The sequence below is a fragment of the Salmo salar genome, chromosome ssa20 (assembly GCF_905237065.1).
Source record: "Salmo salar chromosome ssa20, Ssal_v3.1, whole genome shotgun sequence".
NCBI classification, from domain to species: Eukaryota; Metazoa; Chordata; class Actinopteri; order Salmoniformes; family Salmonidae; genus Salmo; species Salmo salar.
This window is the reverse complement of record NC_059461.1, coordinates 89796281-89819550: the sequence shown is the minus strand read 5'-3', so window position 1 is coordinate 89819550 and position 23270 is coordinate 89796281. Positions and strand designations below refer to the sequence as shown.

Sequence of the window (23270 nt, the reverse complement as noted above, 5' to 3'; positions counted from 1 at the left end):
TAGCTGCATGGTTCTGAGTAGATTCATCCTGTTCTAGAACTAGAACCCCATTAGCTGCATTGTTCTGAGTAGATTCATCCTGTTCTAGAACTAGAACCCCATTAGCTGCATGGTTCTGAGTAGATTCATCCTGTTCTAGAACTAGAACCCCATTAGCTGCATAGTTCTGAGTATATTCATCCTGTTCTAGAACTAGAACCCCATTAGCTGCATGGTTCTGAGTGGATTCATCCTGTTCTAGAACTAGAACCCCATTAGCTGCATGGTTCTGAGTAGATTCATCCTGTTCTAGAACTAGAACCCCATTAGCTGCATGGTTCTGAGTAGATTCATCCTGTTCTAGAACTAGAACCCCATTAGCTGCATGGTTCTGACTAGATTCATCCTGTTCTAGAACTAGAACCCCATTAGCTGCATGGTTCTGAGTAGATTCATCCTGTTCTAGAACTAGAACCCCATTAGCTGCATAGTTCTGAGTATATTCATCCTGTTCTAGAACTAGAACCCCATTAGCTGCATGGTTCTGAGTGGATTCATCCTGTTCTAGAACTAGAACCCCATTAGCTGCATGGTTCTGAGTAGATTCATCCTGTTCTAGAACTAGAACCCCATTAGCTGCATGGTTCTGAGTAGATTCATCCTGTTCTAGAACTAGAACCCCATTAGCTGCATGGTTCTGAGTAGATTCATCCTGTTCTAGAACTAGAACCCCATTAGCTGCATGGTTCTGAGTAGATTCATCCTGTTCTAGAACTAGAACCACATTAGCTGCATGGTTCTGAGTAGATTCATCCTGTTCTAGAACTAGAACCCCATTAGCTGCATGGTTCTGAGTAGATTCATCCTGTTCTAGAACTAGAACCCCATTAGCTGCATGGTTCTGAGTAGATTCATCCTGTTCTAGAACTAGAACCCCATTAGCTGCATGGTTCTGAGTAGATTAATCCTGTTCTAGAACTAGAACCACATTAGCTGCATGGTTCTGAGTAGATTCATCCTGTACTAGAACTAGAACCCCATTAGCTGCATGGTTCTGAGTAGGCCATTTCAGATGCACACTAGGTATTGTCCTTAACGTACTGAATGCAGCCAGTTGGGGGTCTTTCTTCCATTTGCCCAGGGAGGAGGGAGGGTTGATCCAGGCTACGCTGGTGTGGAGCAGCAAGTCACCCATCGACAGATCAGCAACCTACAACACACAACACACTAATGTTATACCAATGTTACAGCAATGTTACATTAACAATACATCAATGTTACAGCAATGTTAGATTAACAACACACCAATGTTACAGTAATGTTACAGCAATGTTACATTAACAACACACAAATGTTGCAGCAATATTACATTAGCACACAAATGTTGCAGCAATGTTACAGCAATGTTACATTAACAACACACCAATGTTACACCAATGTTACATTAACACACCAATGTTACACCAATGTTACACCAATGCTATCCCTCAGCATACTCCGAGAACGTCTCAAACAACACCCTATTCCCTATATAGTGCACTTCTTTAGACCAGAGCTACGTGTGTAATTTGTCATTTGAGCCAAACAGCTGCTGACACTGACTGATCGCACAGACACACCTGGAGAACATTAGGAGACTTACAACCTCCCCGTACCTCATTCTGACAACCACACCGTACCTCTTTCTGACAACCACACCGTACCTCATTCTGACAACCACACCGTACCTCATTCTGACAACAACACCGTACCTCTTTCTAACAACCACACCGTACCTCATTCTGACAACACCACACCGTACCTCATTCTGACAACACCACACCGTACCTCATTCTGACAACAACACCGTACCTCATTCTGACAACACCACACCGTACCTCATTCTGACAACAACACCGTACCTTTTTCTAACAACCACACCGTACCTCATTCTGACAACACCACACCGTACCTCATTCTAACAACCACACCGTACCTCATTCTGACAACACCACACCGTACCTCTTTCTAACAACCACACAGTACCTCATTCTGACAACACCACACCGTACCTCTTTCTAACAAACACACAGTACCTCATTCTAACAACACCACAGTACCTCATTCTGACAACACCACCGTACCTCTTTCTTACAACACCACCACCGTACCTCTTTCTTATCTCCACTCTGCTCCGCTATGAGCTGGTCAAACACCAACCCAAACTCCTCGTGGATCTTCTGCATCTCATTGATGTGACTGGCCACCTTGTTCATGGCTGTCATAGCGACTGGACAGGAAGGAGAGAGAAGAGAAGCACTCTTAGTATGATCTACTCGAGGAAATGACTCACTGTCACAATGACTACATGTATTCATCTTAATGTTGCCAAGAAGTAGTACACCCAGTTCGCCATTGATGAAATAAGGATACGTGCACGCACGCACGCACGCACACTCGCTAGCCTAGTTAAATAAAGGTAAAATTAAAAAATTGAAATAAATGCTGACCTTATGGTAATGCTCTTTCACATTACCCACCCATTACCCACCCATTACCCACCCAACCAACCAACCACCCACCCATTACCCACCCATTACCCACCCATTACCCACCCAACCAACAAACCACCCACCCATTACCCACCCACTACCCACCCACCCATTACCCACCCACCCACCCATTACTCACCCACTACCCACCCACCCATTACCCACCCACCCACCCACCCATTACTCACCCACTACCCACCCACCCATTACCCACCCACCCATTACCCAACCAACCAACCAACCACCCATTACCCACCCACCCATTACCCACCCACCCACCACCCACCCATTACTCACCCACTACCCTCCCACCAATTACCCACCCATTACCCACCCATTACCCACCCAACCACCCACCCACTACCCACACCCCCACCCACCCTTCAACCCACCCATTACCCACCCTGCCTCCCTCCCTCCCTCCCTCCCTCCCTCCTTACCATTCAGGTGATAGTGTTCTTCACTATCAGGGTCAGTCAGTGAGTACAGCTCTCTCAGTAGTAGTGGGTACTTCAGGACTCTCTGGATGGGTTTGATCAGGTAGGACTCCAGGGTTGAGGAGTGTTGCTGTTTAGGGTTTCTCTCTTCCAGAAAGGCCTTGAAGTCTGCATCGGTCTTAGCTAGACGCAATGAGAGGGGAGGAGAAGGTTTTACACACATAACCTCCAAATGTTTCAGAGGAGCTGGATGATTAAATAACATCCGACATAGAGAAGTGCGTCAGGGGTGCCAAACTCATCCCATGGAGGGGCTCGTGTCTGCAGGTTTTTCCTTTCAATTAAGACCTAGACAACCAGGTGAGGGGAGTCATTTCCTTAATTCAATCAATCAAGTACAAGGAAGGAGCAAAAACCCGCAGACATTCGGCCCTCTGTGGATGGGGTCTGATGTGATCTGTTAACAAAATGTACTATCCTAAAATAACACATCTCTTCTGGGGAGTTGAATATTCAGCAGTGTTCAAAACCAGAGTGGAGGAGGACGACCGAATCAGGGCCAAGACCAGAGTGGGGGGGGGGGGACGGACGACCGAATCAGGGCCAAGACCAGAGTGGGGGGGGGGGGACGGACGACCGAATCAGGGCCAAGACCAGAGGGGGGACGACCGAATCAAGGTCTCTGTCTTTATTCGGCCCCCCCCTCTCCGGTCTTGTTTCGGCCCCCCCACCCGCCAGTCTCCAAGAGGTCATTCCACACTGTCCTAACAGACCTGCTATAGCTATGAAGAGGTCATTCCACACTGTCCTAACAGACCTGCTATAGCTATGAAGAGGTCATTCCACACTGTCCTAACAGACCTGCTATAGCTATGAAGAGGTCATTCCACTCTGTCCTAACAGACCTGCTATAGCTATGAAGAGGTCATTCCACACTGTCCTAACAGACCTGCTATAGCTATGAAGAGGTCATTCCACACTGTCCTAACAGACCTGCTATAGCTATGAAGAGGTCATTCCTCACTGTCCTAACAGACCTGCTATAGCTATGAAGAGGTCATTCCACTCTGTCCTAACAGACCTGCTATAGCTATGAAGAGGTCATTCCTCACTGTCCTAACAGACCTGCTATAGCTATGAAGAGGTCATTCCACACTGTCCTAACAGACCTGCTATAGCTATGAAGAGGTCATTCCTCACTGTCCTAACAGACCTGCTATAGCTATGAAGAGGTCATTCCACTCTGTCCTAACAGACCTGCTATAGCTATGAAGAGGTCATTCCACACTGTCCTAACAGACCTGCTATAGCTATGAAGAGGTCATTCCACTCTGTCCTAACAGACCTGCTATAGCTATGAAGAGGTCATTCCACACTGTCCTAACAGACCTGCTATAGCTATGAAGAGGTAATTCGGGGACCCCTTAAAGCTCACTAAGGCCCCCAGGTGGTCCTAGGCCCACAGTTTGAGAAACACTGTCCTTGGAGGCTCCATCCCAAATAGCACCCTATTCCCTATATAGTGCAGTACTTATGACCAGTGCAGGGTGGAGGAAGCCGGTTTGGTGGGATCAGGGAGGAATGCTTCAGGTTTATTAACCCTTTATGAGCACCTTGGACACACAACCAACCACCCACACACCCACACACACACACCCACACACACACACACCCACACACACACACACACACACACACACACACACACACACACACACACACACACACACACACACACACACACACACACACACACACACACACACACACACACACACACACACACAACCACACACACACACACACACACACACACACACAACCACACACACAACCACCCACACACAACCACACACACACACAACCACGCACACACACACACAACCACCCACACACCCACACACACACAACCACACACACAACCACGCACACACACACACAACCACGCACACACACACACACAACCATGCACACACACACACACAACCCCACACACACACACACACACACAACACACACACACACAACCACACACACACAACCCCACACACACAAACAACCACACAAACACGCACACAACCACACACACACACACCAACCACGCACACACACACACACAACCACGCACACACACAACCACACACACACACAACCACACACACACAACCACGCACACACACACACACACACAACCACGCACACACACACACACACACACACCACGCACACACACACACACAACCACGCACACACACACAACCACACACACACACACTAACAGCTCACCTTTCACGAGCACCTTGGGGACTTTGGTGTGGCTGGCGCAGAACGCACTGTAGATCTTAAAGCGGTCTGCATAGTACAGGAAGGAACCTCCTAGAGAGAAGAGGATTTTCTGAGGAGAGGAGAGAGTCGTGGTTACACAATGTGTTTTGGAAGTGGAGCACAGTTAAAATGACACTCGTTCCAGCCAGGCTGTTATTTGGATCCAAGCAGAGCCTTATTTCATTTCAGGAAGCATGTTATTTTGTTCCAGGAAGAGCCGTCTTTCATTTTAAGGCAGGCTGTTATTTTGTCGTTCGAGGCAGGCTGTTATTTTGTCGTTGGAGGCAGGCTGTTATTTTGTCGTTCGAGGCAGGCTGTTTTTACCTTGAACTGGTCCACTCTCTCCAGCTTCTCCAGGTCTGGAACCAATCTGGTCCCGTCTTCTAGAGTCTTCAGGAATTCCACCTGGAACTCGACCATCTCAGGCAGGTTCCCAACCAGAATGTCCAGCTGGAGCCGCACAAAAGGAAAGGAAATATATTATTCCTCAATACATCAATGAATTACATACAACTCAAGGGTCCAATTACATTGAGAGGCATGCATCCCAAATGGCATCCTACTACCTATATAGTGCACTATTTCTGTGCACTGGATAGGAGATAGGGCTGCATTCTGGCTGCAACAGTTGAAGTGAGGAGATCCTATTAAAGCAATAGAACCATCTGTGTTCCATCAACATCACAGTGTCAAACCTTACAGCTATTTCTTTCTCTTCTCTCTTTAAACATCCTCCTCTCCCTCCCTCCCTCTCGTCCTCCCTCTCCCTCTTGTCCTCCCTCTCCCCCTCCCTCTCGTCCTCCCTCTCCCTCTCGTCCTCCCTCTCGTCCTCCCTCTCTCTCTCGTCCTCCCTCCCTCTCCCTCTCGTCCTCTCTCTCTCTCTCCCCCTCTCGTCCTCCCTCCATCTCCCTCTCGTCCTCCCTCTCGTCCTCCCTCTCTCTCTCGTCCTCCCTCTCGTCCTCTCTCTCGTCCTCCCTCCCTCTCCCTCTCGTCCTCTCTCTCGTCCTCCCTCCATCTCCCTCTCGTCCTCCCTCTCTCTCCCTCTCATCCTCCCTCTCTCTCCCTCTCATCCTCCCTCTCTCTCCCTCTCGTCCTCCCTCCATCTCCCTCTCGTCCTCCCTCTCGTCCTCCCTCTCTCTCTCGTCCTCCCTCCCTCTCCCTCTCGTCCTCTCTCTCGTCCTCCCTCCATCTCCCTCTCGTCCTCCCTCTCTCTCCCTCTCATCCTCCCTCTCTCTCCCTCCCTCTCTCTCCCTCTCGTCCTCCCTCTCTCTCCCTCTCGTCCTCCCTCCCTCTCGTCCTCCCTCCCTCTCCCTCTCGTCCTCCCTCCATCTCCCTCTCGTCCTCCCTCTCCCCCTCCCTCTCATCCCCTCTCCCTCTCCCTCTCCTACACACAGCACACGGTTATGAAACAGCCATTCTGAGAAACATTTTAGTACCAGATACATTTAAGCTACAGTATGGCTCCCTGTGTGTGTGTGTGTGTGTGTGTGTGTGTGTGTGTGTGTGTGTGTGTGTGTGTGTGTGTGTGTGTATATATATATATGTGTGTGTGAGTGTGTGTCTCATACCTCATCCTGAGTGAGGCAGGTCTCCTTCTGTAGTGGGGTTAAATACCTCCCGATGAGACAATGAAGATCCTGCAAGACAAGAGTGAATCAGGCTTGATTAGGGTGCTGAACACAAACACACACACACACACACACACACACACACACACACACACACACACACACACACACACACACACACACACACACACACACACACACACACACACACACACACACACACACACACACACACACACACACACACACAGGGACAGTTAAATAAAGGTGAAATAAAATAAATAAATGGATATGTACACACACTGACAGGGAGAATAGAATACACTCTGGTTTAAATGGCAGATTTAACATCTCTGATCACAACCAAGGTATTCAACTGTTAAAATAATACTGTTCCTAATCACACGTAAAGATATAGATCCTTTATTCTCTAGGTTTCACACTGACCGGGTTTGTTAAAGTATTATGGCATCTCTGTCAAGTAACATCTCTGTTTTTAGTTAGATCAGATTACATATGTATTGAGGTTATATTTGATATCTCAGAGCTTTTTTGTAACCCAGTTATAATACTGTAATATGTATTGCTTTGCTATATTCTATAACCCAGTTACACAATATACTACGTATTACTGTGATCTGTAACCCAGATATAACTCTGTCCAGTCACATGGGTCCTGTACAGAATGGGCCTAGGAAGGTATGTCTGTCTGTCAGTCTGCCATGTGCCCTGTACAGAATGGGACTAGGAAGGTATGTCTGTCTGTCAGTCTGCCATGTGCCCTGTACAGAATGGGACTAGGAAGGTATGTCTGTCTGTCAGTCTGCCATGTGTCCTGTACAGAATGGGGCTAGGAAGGTATGTCTGTCTGCCATGTGTCCTGTACAGAATGGGTATAGGAAGGTATTGCTGTCTGTCAGTCTGCCATGTGTCCTGTACAGAATGGGTGAAGGAAGGTATGTCTGTCTGTCAGTCTGCCATGTGTCCTGTACAGAATGGGATAGGAAGGTATGTCTGTCTGCCATGTGTCCTGTACAGAATGGGGCTAGGAAGGTATGTCTGTCTGTCAGTCTGCCATGGGTCCTGTACAGAATGGGTCTAGGAAGGTATGTCTGTCTGTCAGTCTGCCATGTGTCCTGTACTGAATGGGACTAGGAAGGTATGTCTGTCTGTCAGTCTGCCATGGGTCCTGTACAGAATGGGTCTAGGAAGGTATGTCTGTCTGTCAGTCTACCATGTGTCCTGTACAGAATGGGGCTAGGAAGGTATGTCTGTCTGTCAGTCTGCCATGGGTCCTGTACAGAATGGGACTAGGAAGGTATGTCTGTCTGTCAGTCTGCCATGTGCCCTGTACAGAATGGGACTAGGAAGGTATGTCTGTCTGTCAGTCTGCCATGTGTCCTGTACAGAATGGGGCTAGGAAGGTATGTCTGTCTGTCAGTCTGCCATGTGTCCTGTACAGAATGGGGCTAGGAAGGTATGTCTGTCTACCATGTGTCCTGTACAGAATGGGTCTAGGAAGGTATGGCTGTCTGTCAGTCTGCCATGTGTCCTGTACAGAATGGGACTAGGAAGGTATGTCTGTCTGTCAGTCTGCCATGTGTCCTGTACAGAATGGGGCTAGGAAGGTATGTCTGTCTACCATGTGTCCTGTACAGAATGGGTCTAGGAAGGTATTGCTGTCTGTCAGTCTGCCATGGGTCCTGTACAGAATGGGTGAAGGAAGGTATGTCTGTCTGTCAGTCTGCCATGTGTCCTGTACAGAATGGGCTAGGAAGGTATGTCTGTCTGCCATGTGTCCTGTACAGAATGGGGCTAGGAAGGTATGTCTGTCTGTCAGTCTGCCATGGGTCCTGTACAGAATGGGTCTAGGAAGGTATGTCTGTCTGTCAGTCTGCCATGTGTCCTGTACTGAATGGGACTAGGAAGGTATGTCTGTCTGTCAGTCTGCCATGGGTCCTGTACAGAATGGGACTAGGAAGGTATGTCTGTCTGTCAGTCTGCCATGGGTCCTGTACAGAATGGGTCTAGGAAGGTATGTCTGTCTGTCAGTCTACCATGTGTCCTGTACAGAATGGGGCTAGGAAGGTATGTCTGTCTGTCAGTCTACCATGTGTCCTGTACAGAATGGGTCTAGGAAGGTATGTCTGTCTGTCAGTCTGCCATGTGTCCTGTACAGAATGGGGCTAGGAAGGTATGGCTGTCTGTCAGTCTGCCATGGGTCCTGTACAGAATGGGTCTAGGAAGGTATGTCTGTCTGTCAGTCTACCATGTGTCCTGTACAGAATGGGTCTAGGAAGGTATGTCTGTCTGTCAGTCTGCCATGTGTCCTGTACAGAATGGGGCTAGGAAGGTATGGCTGTCTGTCAGTCTGCCATGTGTCCTGTACAGAATGGGACTAGGAAGGTATGGCTGTCTGTCAGTCTGCCAAGGGCACAGCAGTGTGCCTATAGGTCTCCTGGGGTAGAAACACAGATGCATCTGAATTCTTCACTTTGAGAACACACACAAACACACACACACACACACACACACACACACACACACACACACACACACACACACACACACACACACACACACACACACACACACACACACACACACACACACCAACACCTGCCCCCTCCCACAAACACACACAGCCCCACCAAAAACACACACACCCACAAACACACACACACACCCTCCCACCGCAAACACACACACCAACAAACCCCCTCCCCCCACACACACCAGTGATGTAGTACTGACTTTAACATAGGTGATGTAGTACTGACTTTAACATAGGTGATGTAGTACTGACTTTAACATAGGTGATGTAGTACTGACTTTAACATAGGTGATGTAGTACTGACTTTAACATAGGTGATGTAGTACTGACTTTAACATAGGTGATGTAGTACTGACTTTAACATAGGTGATGTAGTACTGACTTTAACATAGGTGATGTAGTACTGACTTTAACATAGGTGATGTAGTACTGACTTTAACATAGGTGATGTAGTACTGACTTTAACATAGGTGATGTAGTACTGACTTTAACATAGGTGATGTACTACTGACTTTAACATAGGTGATGTAGTACTGACTTTAACATAGGTGATGTAGTACTGACTTTAACATAGGTGATGTAGTACTGACTTTAACATAGGTGATGTAGTACTGACTTTAACATAGGTGATGTAGTACTGACTTTAACATAGGTGATGTAGTACTGACTTTAACATAGGTGATGTACTACTGACTTTAACATAGGTGATGTAGTACTGACTTTAACATAGGTGATGTAGTACTGACTTTAACATAGGTGATGTAGTACTGACTTTAACATAGGTGATGTAGTACTGACTTTAACATAGGTGATGTAGTACTGACTTTAACATAGGTGATGTACTACTGACTTTAACATAGGTGATGTACTACTGACTTTAACATAGGTGATGTAGTACTGACTTTAACATAGGTGATGTAGTACTGACTTTAACATAGGTGATGTACTACTGACTTTAACATAGGTGATGTAGTACTGACTTTAACATAGGTGATGTAGTACTGACTTTAACATAGGTGATGTAGTACTGACTTTAACATAGGTGATGTAGTACTGACTTTAACATAGGTGATGTAGTACTGACTTTAACATAGGTGATGTAGTACTGACTTTAACATAGGTGATGTACTACTGACTTTAACATAGGTGATGTAGTACTGACTTTAACATAGGTGATGTAGTACTGACTTTAACATAGGTGATGTAGTACTGACTTTAACATAGGTGATGTAGTACTGACTTTAACATAGGTGATGTAGTACTGACTTTAACATAGGTGATGTAGTACTGACTTTAACATAGGTGCGTTCGGTCTCCACCAGCTCACAGATGACTTTGCGTAGCTTGTCGGCGTCGGAGAGCTGACGGGTGGCGGTGCCGGTGGCGGGCGGAGGGAAGGGCGACTCCAGGCTGGGGGAGGAGGAACTTGTGGCACATTCAGACGGATTCATGTCATGGAGACTGCGACAGAACGCTGCAACCTGCTCCGTACTCTACAGAGAGAGAGAGAGAGAGAGAGAGAGAGAGAGAGAGAGAGAGAGAGAGAGAGGAGAGGGATGGAGAGGAGAGAGAATGAGGTAGAGAGATGGAGGGAGAGAGAGAGAAAATGAGAGCGAGAGGGATGTCAGAGGAGAGAAAATGAGAGATGGAGAGAGAGAGATGGAGAGGAGAGAAAATGAGAGATGGAGAGGAGAGAAAATAAGAGATGGAGAGGAGAGAGAATGAGGTAGAGAGATGGAGAGAGAGTGAACGATAGAGTGATGGAGAGAGAGAGAGGGGGAAGAGAGAAATGAGTAAGACTACTTTGTACCTCAGTCCTGCAGGCAGGCGATGGAGGAAGGGATCAGAAGAACAGATGAATAAAGAGGACAGAAGAATCTGTTTACATCAGCCACGTCCTTCCTCTCTCTCTCTCTCTCTCTCTCTCTCTCTCTCTCTCTCTTACCCTCTTATGTCTGTTTCTACCTCCTGATCAGTCTCTCCGAGGCAGGCAGGAGGAAGGAAAGTATGTACGTACGGGTGCCACTTTCCTTCAGTTCCTCTAACTCTGAGGCCGTCTGGCAATTAGTGACTACGCAGCGAGGAGAGGCAGGATGGAGAGATGGAGCGAGGACAGAAGAGGGAGGTTGGAGAGATGGAGCGAGGACAGGAGAGGGAGGATGGAGAGATGGAAAGGGAGCTTTAAAAAAAAAATCATTTGCACTCATTCGTCTATTTTCGGCCTGTCATAACAGTCTTTCTCTCCCTCTCCCCTTGTGTTTCCCTGATGGCTGATGGTATTGATCTTTCTCCCTCTCTCTTTCTCTCTCTCTCCTTGTGTTTTCCTGTGTGGCTGATGGTATCGATCTCTCTCTCTCCTTGTGTTTCCCTGATGTTATTGATCTCTCTCTCTCCTTGTGTTTTCCTGATGTTATTGATCTCTCTCTCTCCTTGTGTTTTCCCTGATGTTATTGATCTCTCTCTCCTTGTGTTTTCCTGATGTTATTGATCTCTCTCTCCTTGTGTTTTCCTGATGTTATTGATCTCTCTCTCTCCTTGTGTTTTCCTGATGTTATTGATCTCTCTCTCCTTGTGTTTTCCTGATGTTATTGATCTCTCTCTCCTTGTGTTTTCCTGATGTTATTGATCTCTCTCTCCTTGTGTTTTCCTGATGTTATTGATCTCTCTCTCTCCTTGTGTTTTCCTGATGTTATTGATCTCTCTCTCTCCTTGTGTTTTCCTGATGTTATTGATCTCTCTCTCTCCTTGTGTTTTCCTGATGTTATTGATCTCTCTCTCTCCTTGTGTTTTCCTGATGTTATTGATCTCTCTCTCCTTGTGTTTTCCTGATGTTATTGATCTCTCTCTCTCCTTGTGTTTTCCTGATGTTATTGATCTCTCTCTCTCCTTGTGTTTTCCTGATGTTATTGATCTCTCTCTCTCCTTGTGTTTTCCTGATGTTATTGATCTCTCTCTCTCCTTGTGTTTTCCTGATGTTATTGATCTCTCTCTCTCCTTGTGTTTTCCTGATGTTATTGATCTCTCTCTCTCTCCTTGTGTTTTCCTGATGTTATTGATCTCTCTCTCTCCTTGTGTTTTCCTGATGTTATTGATCTCTCTCTCCCTTGTGTTTTCCTGATGTTATTGATCTCTCTCTCTCCTTGTGTTTTCCTGATGTTATTGATCTCTCTCTCCTTGTGTTTTCCTGATGTTATTGATCTCTCTCTCTCCTTGTGTTTTCCTGATGTTATTGATCTCTCTCTCTCCTTGTGTTTTCCTGATGTTATTGATCTCTCTCTCCTTGTGTTTTCCTGATGTTATTGATCTCTCTCTCTCCTTGTGTTTTCCTGATGTTATTGATCTCTCTCTCTCTTGTGTTTTCCTGATGTTATTGATCTCTCTCTCCTTGTGTTTTCCTGATGTTATTGATCTCTCTCTCCTTGTGTTTTCCTGATGTTATTGATCTCTCTCTCTCCTTGTGTTTTCCTGATGTTATTGATCTCTCTCTCTCCTTGTGTTTTCCTGATGTTATTGATCTCTCTCTCTCCTTGTGTTTTCCTGATGTTATTGATCTCTCTCTCTCCTTGTGTTTTCCTGATGTTATTGATCTCTCTCTCTCCTTGTGTTTTCCTGATGTTATTGATCTCTCTCTCCTTGTGTTTTCCTGATGTTATTGATCTCTCTCTCTCCTTGTGTTTTCCTGATGTTATTGATCTCTCTCTCCTTGTGTTTTCCTGATGTTATTGATCTCTCTCTCTCCTTGTGTTTTCCTGATGTTATTGATCTCTCTCTCTCCTTGTGTTTTCCTGATGTTATTGATCTCTCTCTCTCCTTGTGTTTTCCTGATGTTATTGATCTCTCTCTCTCCTTGTGTTTTCCTGATGTTATTGATCTCTCTCTCTCTTGTGTTTTCCTGATGTTATTGATCTCTCTCTCCTTGTGTTTTCCTGATGTTATTGATCTCTCTCTCTCCTTGTGTTTTCCTGATGTTATTGATCTCTCTCTCTCCTTGTGTTTTCCTGATGTTATTGATCTCTCTCTCTCCTTGTGTTTTCCTGATGTTATTGATCTCTCTCTCTCCTTGTGTTTTCCTGATGTTATTGATCTCTCTCTCTCCTTGTGTTTTCCTGATGTTATTGATCTCTCTCTCTCCTTGTGTTTTCCTGATGTTATTGATCTCTCTCTCCTTGTGTTTTCCTGATGTTATTGATCTCTCTCTCCTTGTGTTTTCCTGATGTTATTGATCTCTCTCTCTCCTTGTGTTTTCCTGATGTTATTGATCTCTCTCTCCTTGTGTTTTCCTGATGTTATTGATCTCTCTCTCTCCTTGTGTTTTCCTGATGTTATTGATCTCTCTCTCTCCTTGTGTTTTCCTGATGTTATTGATCTCTCTCTCCTTGTGTTTTCCTGATGTTATTGATCTCTCTCTCCTTGTGTTTTCCTGATGTTATTGATCTCTCTCTCTCCTTGTGTTTTCCTGATGTTATTGATCTCTCTCTCTCCTTGTGTTTTCCTGATGTTATTGATCTCTCTCTCTCCTTGTGTTTTCCTGATGTTATTGATCTCTCTCTCCTTGTGTTTTCCTGATGTTATTGATCTCTCTCTCTCCTTGTGTTTTCCTGATGTTATTGATCTCTCTCTCCTTGTGTTTTCCTGATGTTATTGATCTCTCTCTCTCCTTGTGTTTTCCTGATGTTATTGATCTCTCTCTCTCCTTGTGTTTTCCTGATGTTATTGATCTCTCTCTCTCCTTGTGTTTTCCTGATGTTATTGATCTCTCTCTCTCCTTGTGTTTTCCTGATGTTATTGATCTCTCTCTCCCTTGTGTTTTCCTGATGTTATTGATCTCTCTCTCTCCTTGTGTTTTCCTGATGTTATTGATCTCTCTCTCTCCTTGTGTTTTCCTGATGTTATTGATCTCTCTCTCTCCTTGTGTTTTCCTGATGTTATTGATCTCTCTCTCTCTCCTTGTGTTTTCCTGATGTTATTGATCTCTCTCTCCTTGTGTTTTCCTGATGTTATTGATCTCTCTCTCTCCTTGTGTTTTCCTGATGTTATTGATCTCTCTCTCCTTGTGTTTTCCTGATGTTATTGATCTCTCTCTCCTTGTGTTTTCCTGATGTTATTGATCTCTCTCTCTCCTTGTGTTTTCCTGATGTTATTGATCTCTCTCTCCTTGTGTTTTCCTGATGTTATTGATCTCTCTCTCTCCTTGTGTTTTCCTGATGTTATTGATCTCTCTCTCTCCTTGTGTTTTCCTGATGTTATTGATCTCTCTCTCTCCTTGTGTTTTCCTGATGTTATTGATCTCTCTCTCCTTGTGTTTTCCTGATGTTATTGATCTCTCTCTCTCCTTGTGTTTTCCTGATGTTATTGATCTCTCTCTCCTTGTGTTTTCCTGATGTTATTGATCTCTCTCTCTCCTTGTGTTTTCCTGATGTTATTGATCTCTCTCTCTCCTTGTGTTTTCCTGATGTTATTGATCTCTCTCTCTCCTTGTGTTTTCCTGATGTTATTGATCTCTCTCTCCTTGTGTTTTCCTGATGTTATTGATCTCTCTCTCTCCTTGTGTTTTCCTGATGTTATTGATCTCTCTCTCTCCTTGTGTTTTCCTGATGTTATTGATCTCTCTCTCTCCTTGTGTTTTCCTGATGTTATTGATCTCTCTCTCCTTGTGTTTTCCTGATGTTATTGATCTCTCTCTCTCCTTGTGTTTTCCTGATGTTATTGATCTCTCTCTCTCCTTGTGTTTTCCTGATGTTATTGATCTCTCTCTCTCCTTGTGTTTTCCTGATGTTATTGATCTCTCTCTCTCCTTGTGTTTTCCTGATGTTATTGATCTCTCTCTCCTTGTGTTTTCCTGATGTTATTGATCTCTCTCTCTCCTTGTGTTTTCCTGATGTTATTGATCTCTCTCTCTCCTTGTGTTTTCCTGATGTTATTGATCTCTCTCTCCCTTGTGTTTTCCTGATGTTATTGATCTCTCTCTCTCCTTGTGTTTTCCTGATGTTATTGATCTCTCTCTCCTTGTGTTTTCCTGATGTTATTGATCTCTCTCTCTCTTGTGTTTTCCTGATGTTATTGATCTCTCTCTCCTTGTGTTTTCCTGATGTTATTGATCTCTCTCTCTCCTTGTGTTTTCCTGATGTTATTGATCTCTCTCTCCTTGTGTTTTCCTGATGTTATTGATCTCTCTCTCTCCTTGTGTTTTCCTGATGTTATTGATCTCTCTCTCCTTGTGTTTTCCTGATGTTATTGATCTCTCTCTCTCCTTGTGTTTTCCTGATGTTATTGATCTCTCTCTCTCCTTGTGTTTTCCTGATGTTATTGATCTCTCTCTCTCCTTGTGTTTTCCTGATGTTATTGATCTCTCTCTCTCCTTGTGTTTTCCTGATGTTATTGATCTCTCTCTCTCCTTGTGTTTTCCTGATGTTATTGATCTCTCTCTCTCCTTGTGTTTTCCTGATGTTATTGATCTCTCTCTCTCCTTGTGTTTTCCTGATGTTATTGATCTCTCTCTCCTTGTGTTTTCCTGATGTTATTGATCTCTCTCTCTCCTTGTGTTTTCCTGATGTTATTGATCTCTCTCTCTCCTTGTGTTTTCCTGATGTTATTGATCTCTCTCTCTCCTTGTGTTTTCCTGATGTTATTGATCTCTCTCTCTCCTTGTGTTTTCCTGATGTTATTGATCTCTCTCTCTCCTTGTGTTTTCCTGATGTTATTGATCTCTCTCTCCCTTGTGTTTTCCTGATGTTATTGATCTCTCTCTCTCTCCTTGTGTTTTCCTGATGTTATTGATCTCTCTCTCTCCTTGTGTTTTCCTGATGTTATTGATCTCTCTCTCTCCTTGTGTTTTCCTGATGTTATTGATCTCTCTCTCCTTGTGTTTTCCTGATGTTATTGATCTCTCTCTCTCTTGTGTTTTCCTGATGTTATTGATCTCTCTCTCCTTGTGTTTTCCTGATGTTATTGATCTCTCTCTCTCCTTGTGTTTTCCTGATGTTATTGATCTCTCTCTCCCTTGTGTTTTCCTGATGTTATTGATCTCTCTCTCCTTGTGTTTTCCTGATGTTATTGATCTCTCTCTCCTTGTGTTTTCCTGATGTTATTGATCTCTCTCTCCTTGTGTTTTCCTGATGTTATTGATCTCTCTCTCTCCTTGTGTTTTCCTGATGTTATTGATCTCTCTCTCTCCTTGTGTTTTCCTGATGTTATTGATCTCTCTCTCCTTGTGTTTTCCTGATGTTATTGATCTCTCTCTCTCCTTGTGTTTTCCTGATGTTATTGATCTCTCTCTCCTTGTGTTTTCCTGATGTTATTGATCTCTCTCTCCTTGTGTTTTCCTGATGTTATTGATCTCTCTCTCCTTGTGTTTTCCTGATGTTATTGATCTCTCTCTCTCCTTGTGTTTTCCTGATGTTATTGATCTCTCTCTCTCCTTGTGTTTTCCTGATGTTATTGATCTCTCTCTCTCCTTGTGTTTTCCTGATGTTATTGATCTCTCTCTCTCCTTGTGTTTTCCTGATGTTATTGATCTCTCTCTCCTTGTGTTTTCCTGATGTTATTGATCTCTCTCTCTCCTTGTGTTTTCCTGATGTTATTGATCTCTCTCTCTCCTTGTGTTTTCCTGATGTTATTGATCTCTCTCTCTCCTTGTGTTTTCCTGATGTTATTGATCTCTCTCTCCTTGTGTTTTCCTGATGTTATTGATCTCTCTCTCTCCTTGTGTTTTCCTGATGTTATTGATCTCTCTCTCCTTGTGTTTTCCTGATGGCTGATGGTATTGATCTCTTTTCAGATAATCAAAACCAAAACAATACATACAGAATGTTGCCTAGGAGACCATGTTGCCTAGGAGACCATGTTGCCTAGGAGACCAGCAGTGTTAATCTGTATTGTTGGCCTATAATAATTTAGGGCAGAAATAGATGGGTTGGTTGTTTAGCAACAAAACCGAGGCGTGAGCAGCTATGGGACAAAACAGACGGGGTTGACTTAGATTGTTGACAACTATTGCTAAATCAATATGAAAACAAGCTTATATTTTGGGTTCTGATGGGGTACGACAGTTGAACTAAAGCTCATGAGGCATTTATAAAAGTTATATTCTGTAAAAAAATCAATAGGTACGTATCATTAATGTATTAGTCCAAACATTAACGTCCTGCACAGGCATCCTATTTCCCATTTAAAATACACCACATGACCAAAAGTATGTGGACACCTGAACAGACATCTCCTTCAAAACCATGGGCATTAATATGGAGTTATTCCCCCCTTTGCTGCTATAACAGCCTCCACTCTTCTGGGAAGGCTTTCCACTAGATGTTGGAACATTGCTGCTATAACAGCCTCCACTCTTCTGGGAAGGCTTTCCACTAGATGTTGGAACATTGCTGCTATAACAGCCTCCACTCTTCTGGGAAGGCTTTCCACTAGATGTTGGAACATTGCTGCGGGGACTTGTTGTTGGTTTAAGATTTCCCTTCACTGGAACTAAGGGGCCCGAACCATGAAAAAACAGCCCCAGACCATTATTCCTCCTCCACCTAACTTTAAAGTTGGTGCTATGCATTGGGGCAAGTAGCGTTCTCCTGGCATCCGCCAAACCCTGATACATCTGTCGGACTGCCAGATGGTGCAGCGTGATTCATCACACCAGAGAACGTGTTTCCACTGCTCCAGAGTCCAACGGCAGCGAGCTTTACACCACTCCAGCCGATGCTTGGCATTGCACATGGTGATGTTAGGCTTGTGTACGGCTGCTCGGCCATGGAAACCCATTTCATGAAGCTCCCGACGAACAGTTCTTGTGCTGACGCTGCTTCCAGAGGCAGTTTGGAACTCGGTAGTGAGTGTTGCAATCGAGGACAGATGATTTTTACACGCTTCAGCACTCGGCGGTCCTGTTCTGTGAGATTGTGTGGCCTACCACTTCAAATCAAAACTTTATTTGTCACCTGCGCCGAATACAACAAGTGTAGACTTAACCATGAAATGGTTACTTACAAGCCCTTAACCAACAGCGCAGTTCAAGACTAAAATATAAAGTAATAATAAAAAGTAACACAATAAGAACAACGAGGCTTTATACAGGAGGCACCGGTACCGAGTCAGTGTGCAGGGGAACAGGCTAGTTGAGGTAGTCTGTACATGTAGGTGGGGTTGAAGTGACTATGCATAGGTAACAAACAACCAGCGAGTAGCATCAGTGTACAGAGGGTTGGGTGAGGAGGTCAATGTAAATTGTTCGGTAGTCTTATGGCTTGGGGGTAGAAGCTGTTGAGGAGCCTTTTGGTCCTAGACGTGGCGCTCCGGTACCGCTTGCCGTGCGGTAGCAGAGAAAACAGACTATAACTTGTGTGACTGGAGTCTCTGACAATTTTATGGGCTTTGCTCTGACACAACCTATTATATAGGTCCAGGATGGCAGGAAGCTTGGCCCCAGTGATGTACTGGGCCATTCGCACTACCCTCTGTAGCACATTACAGTCAGATACCGAGCAGTTGCCATACCAGGCGGTGATACAACTGGTCAGGATGCTCTCGATGATGCAGCTGTAGATCCTTTTGAGGATCTGGGGGCCCATGCCAAATCTTTTCAGTCTCCTGAGGGGGAAAAGGTTTTGTGGTGAACCTCTTCACGACTGTCTTGGTGTGTTTGAACCATGATAGTTCATTGGTGGACACCAAGGGACTTGAAACTCTCGACCCGCTCCACTACAGCCCCGTTGTGTTAATGGGGGCCTGTTCGGCCTGCCTTTTCCTGTAGTCAGCGATCAGCTCCTTTGTCTTGCTCACACTGAGGGAGAGATTGTTGTCCTGGCACCACACTGCCAGTTCTCTGACCTCCTCCCTATAGGCCGTCTCATCGTTGTCGGTGATCAGGCCTACCATTGTTGTGTCGTCAGCAAACTTAATGGTGGTGTTGAGTTTATTTAATTTTTTTACAGGGACAGTTCACATTAATCAATGTTTCAGTAAAAGTGCCGGTTTTAGCCAGCCGGCTAATTTTCAACCGCAGTCCCTGGGCAGGTTGGAGTCGTGTTTGGCCACACAATGGGGACTAAGTACACACCCCTGAGGGGCCCCAGTGTTAAGGATCAGAGTGGAAGACGTGTTGTTGCCTACTCTTACCACCTGGGGGCAGCCCGTCAGGAAGTCCAAGATCCAGTTGCAGAGGGAGGTGTTTATTCCCAGGGTCCTTAGCTTAGTGATGAGCTTCGTGGGCACTATGGTTTAGAACGCTGAGCTGTAGTCAATGAACAGCATTCTCACATAGGTGTTCATTTTGTCCAGGTGAGAAAGGGCAGTGTGGAGTGAGATTGAGATTGCGTCATCTGAGGATCTGTTGGGGCGGTATGCAAACTGAAGTGGGTCTAGAGTGTCCCGGAGGATGCTGTTGATGTGAGCCAAGACCAGCCTTTCAAAGCACTTCATGGCTACCGATGTGAGTGCCACGGGGCGGTAATCATTTAGGCAGGTTTCCTTCGCTTCCTTGGGCACAGGGACTATGGTGGAATGCTTGAAACATGTAGGTATTACAGACTCGGACAGGGACAGGTTGAAAATGTCAGTGAAGACACTTGACAGTTGGTCTGCGCATGCTTTGAGTCCATGCCCTGGTAATCTGTCTGGCCCAGTGGCTTTGTGAATGTTGACCTGTTTAAAGGTCTTGTTCACATCGGCTACCGAGAGCGTGATCACACAGTCATCCAGAACAGCTGGTGCTCTCGTGCATGCTTCAGTGTTGCTTGCCTCGAAGCGAGCATAAAAGGCATTTAGCTAGTCTGGTAGGCTCCCGTCACTGGGAAGCACGCATCTGGGTTTCCCTTTGTAGTCCCTAATAGTTTTAAAGCCACATCCGACGAGCGTCAGAGCTGGTGTAGTAGGATTCAATCTTTAACCCTGTATTGACGCTTTTCTTGTTTGATGGTTCGTCTGAGGGCATTGTGGGATTTCTTATAAGCGTCCGGATTAGTCTCCCGGCTCTTCGAAAGAGGCAGCTCTAGCCTTTAGCTCGATGCAAATGTTGCCTGCAATCCATGGCTTCTGGTTGGGATATGTACATACAGTCACTGTGGGGACGACGTCATCGATGCACTTATTGATGAAGCCAATGCCATTGGATGAATCCCGGAACATATTCCAGTCTGTGCAGCAAAACAGTCCTGCAGCGTAGCATCTGCATCATCTGACCACTTCCGTATTGAGCGATTCACTTGTACTTCCTGCTTTAATTTTTGCTTGTAAACAGGAATCAGGAGGATATTATTATGGTAAGATTTGCCAAATGGAGGGCGAGGGAGAGCTTTGTACGCGTCTCTGTGTGTGGAGTAAAAGTGATAGGATTTTTTCCCCCCCCTGGTTGCACATGTGACATGCTGGTAAAATTAGGTAAAACTGATTTAAGTTTGCCTGCATTAAAGTCCCGGGCCACTAGGAGCGCTGCTTCTGGGTGAGCATTTTCTTCTTTGCTTATGGCCTTATAGAGTTGGTTGAGAGCGGTCTTAGTGCCAGCTTCGTTCTGTGGTGGTAAGTGGACGGCTACAAATAATACAGATGAGAACTTTCTTGGTAGATAGTGTGGTCTACAGCTTATCATAAGGTACTCTACCTCAGGCGAGCAATACCTCAAGACTTCTTTTATATTAGACATTGGGCACCAGCTGTTGTTATTGACAAAAGGACACACACATCCACCCCTCGTCTTACCATTTCGCAGCTAAGCCGTTGTTGCTCCTAGATGTTTCCACTTCACAATAAACAGCACTTACAGTTGACCAGGACAGCTCGATCAGGGCAGAAATTTGATGAACTGACTTGTTGGAAAGGTGGCATCCTATGACGGTGCCACTTTGAAAGTCAATGAGCTCTTCAGCAAAGGTTGTGGCTGAAATAGCCAAATCCACTAATTTGAAGGGGCAAATCTCAAGTCTTCCCTGTGGCTCAGTTGGTAGAGCATGGTGTGTGCAACGCCAGGGTTGTGGGTTCGATTCCCACGGGGGGCCAGTACAAAAAAAATATCTATATATATATTAAAAAAAATGCATGAAATGAAATGTATGCATTCACTACTGTAAGTCGCTCTGGATAAGAGCGTCTGCTAAATGCCTAAAATGTAAATGTAAAATGGGTGTCCACATACTCTTGTATATAACTTGTATTTCGACTCCAATGTTTATTGAAAACATAAATACATTTGCACAGTGAGCACTCGTTGTCTGTCAAATGCATCATTACAGTCGTTGGTTAGCTAGCTAACACATTTGAGCCATATTAGCATAGACGTGACATCAGTCAAACACCTCTTAAACAAGACATGGAATCAAGAACCAGATAAAACCAGCTGAAATGAGTCACCTAAGATTCTCCACATGGCAGCTTCTTATCATTGTTGCTAAGATATCTGGCCATCCAGAATCACAACAAACAGCCTTCTTGCCCCATTGAAGCGCATGCATCGTTCTCTTGGTGACGTTGTCAGCTAACCGGTCTATAGACTTGTGTGAAAGAGAGAAGTGTACTGTGCACTTAGACTTAAATAATTAGACATGTGGTGTGATTAATTTGGCATGGAATTCATGTCAAGCCAACAGACCTGAGGAAGCACACATCTAATTCAATTCATAAAGCAACCAATCTATTCAAGAATTAGAGATTGAAAGCATCTTTCGGGTCAGCAAAACTATTTTGCTAGACCAATCTCATAGATAACACCAAAGGACCCAGTGTTTTATGAGGTGTCCATGACACAGTGTACTGAAAGACCAGACCAATGACTGATACGAGAAGAGCGGTTGTACACTATGGCTGTGTCCCAAACGGCACCCTATTTCCTATTCAGTGTCCTGGTCAAAAGTAGTGCACTATGTAGGGAATAGGATGCCATTTGGGACACCCCCAGACAGGGAGAGTTGTTTTACCAGAGAACATAATGAAGAACAGCTGAAGAGGAGATGGATAGTAACCTCTGACCTGTCTAACGCTGAAGAGGAGACGGATAATACCCAGAGGCACCTCTCGAAACCTTTCTGGGTTACAGAAAGAGAAGCATTATGTCTTCCTGCAGCAGTGACATAATGCACAGCAACACACTGAGAAGAGCTCGAAGATGAGCTCGAAAGATATCCCAAAAGACCAACTCTGGCCATCCTACACACACACACACACACACACACACACACACACACACACACACACACACACACACACACACACACACACACACACACACACACACAGAAATAGAACGTCACATCACTATCAGTGGATCTTTTCCTCCACGTGCTGTCTGTAGGCGGTGCTGTCTGTAGGCGGTGCTGTCTGTAGGCGGTGCTGTCTGTAAGCGGTGCTGTCTGTAAGCGGTGCTGTCTGTAAGCGGTGCTGTCTGTAAGAGGTGCTGTCTGTAGGCGGTGCTGTCTGTAGGCGGTGCTGTCTGTAGGCGGTGCTGTCTGTAGGCGGTGCTGTCTGTAGGCGGTGCTGTCTGTAGGCGGTGCTGTCTGTAAGCGGTGCTGTCTGTAAGAGGTGCTGTCTGTAAGAGGTGCTGTCTGTAGGCGGTGCTGTCTGTAGGCGGTGCTGTCTGTAGGCGGTGCTGTCTGTAGGCGGTGCTGTCTGTAGGCGGTGCTGTCTGTAGGCGGTGCTGTCTGTAAGAGGTGCTGTCTGTAGGCGGTGCTGTCTGTAGGCGGTGCTGTCTGTAAGCGGTGCTGTCTGTAAGCGGTGCTGTCTGTAAGAGGTGCTGTCTGTAGGCGGTGCTGTCTGTAGGCGGTGCTGTCTGTAAGAGGTGCTGTCTGTAGGCGGTGCTGTCTGTAAGAGGTGCTGTCTGTAGGCGGTGCTGTCTGTAAGAGGTGCTGTCTGTAAGAGGTGCTGTCTGTAGGCGGTGCTGTCTGTAAGAGGT

The 23270-nt window shown here is 45.4% G+C and overlaps 1 protein-coding gene across 5 annotated transcripts in view; it reads right to left on the bottom strand.

The window, feature by feature from the left end:
- The window catches only part of LOC106581531 (rho guanine nucleotide exchange factor TIAM1), a 228651-nt gene that overhangs the window by 12945 nt on the left and 192436 nt on the right, over nucleotides 1–23270 (bottom strand). For all 5 annotated transcript variants that reach the window (XM_045704100.1, XM_045704104.1, XM_045704103.1 and 2 more), the window contains 7 exons: nucleotides 10687–10887; nucleotides 6841–6909; nucleotides 5597–5722; nucleotides 5234–5342; nucleotides 2951–3130; nucleotides 2130–2248; nucleotides 1081–1189 (listed from right to left, as the gene is read on the bottom strand). In XM_045704100.1, coding sequence (XP_045560056.1) covers nucleotides 1081–1189; nucleotides 2130–2248; nucleotides 2951–3130; nucleotides 5234–5342; nucleotides 5597–5722; nucleotides 6841–6909; nucleotides 10687–10887 — 913 coding nt within the window. The remainder of the gene's footprint in view (nucleotides 1–1080; nucleotides 1190–2129; nucleotides 2249–2950; nucleotides 3131–5233; nucleotides 5343–5596; nucleotides 5723–6840; nucleotides 6910–10686; nucleotides 10888–23270) is intronic.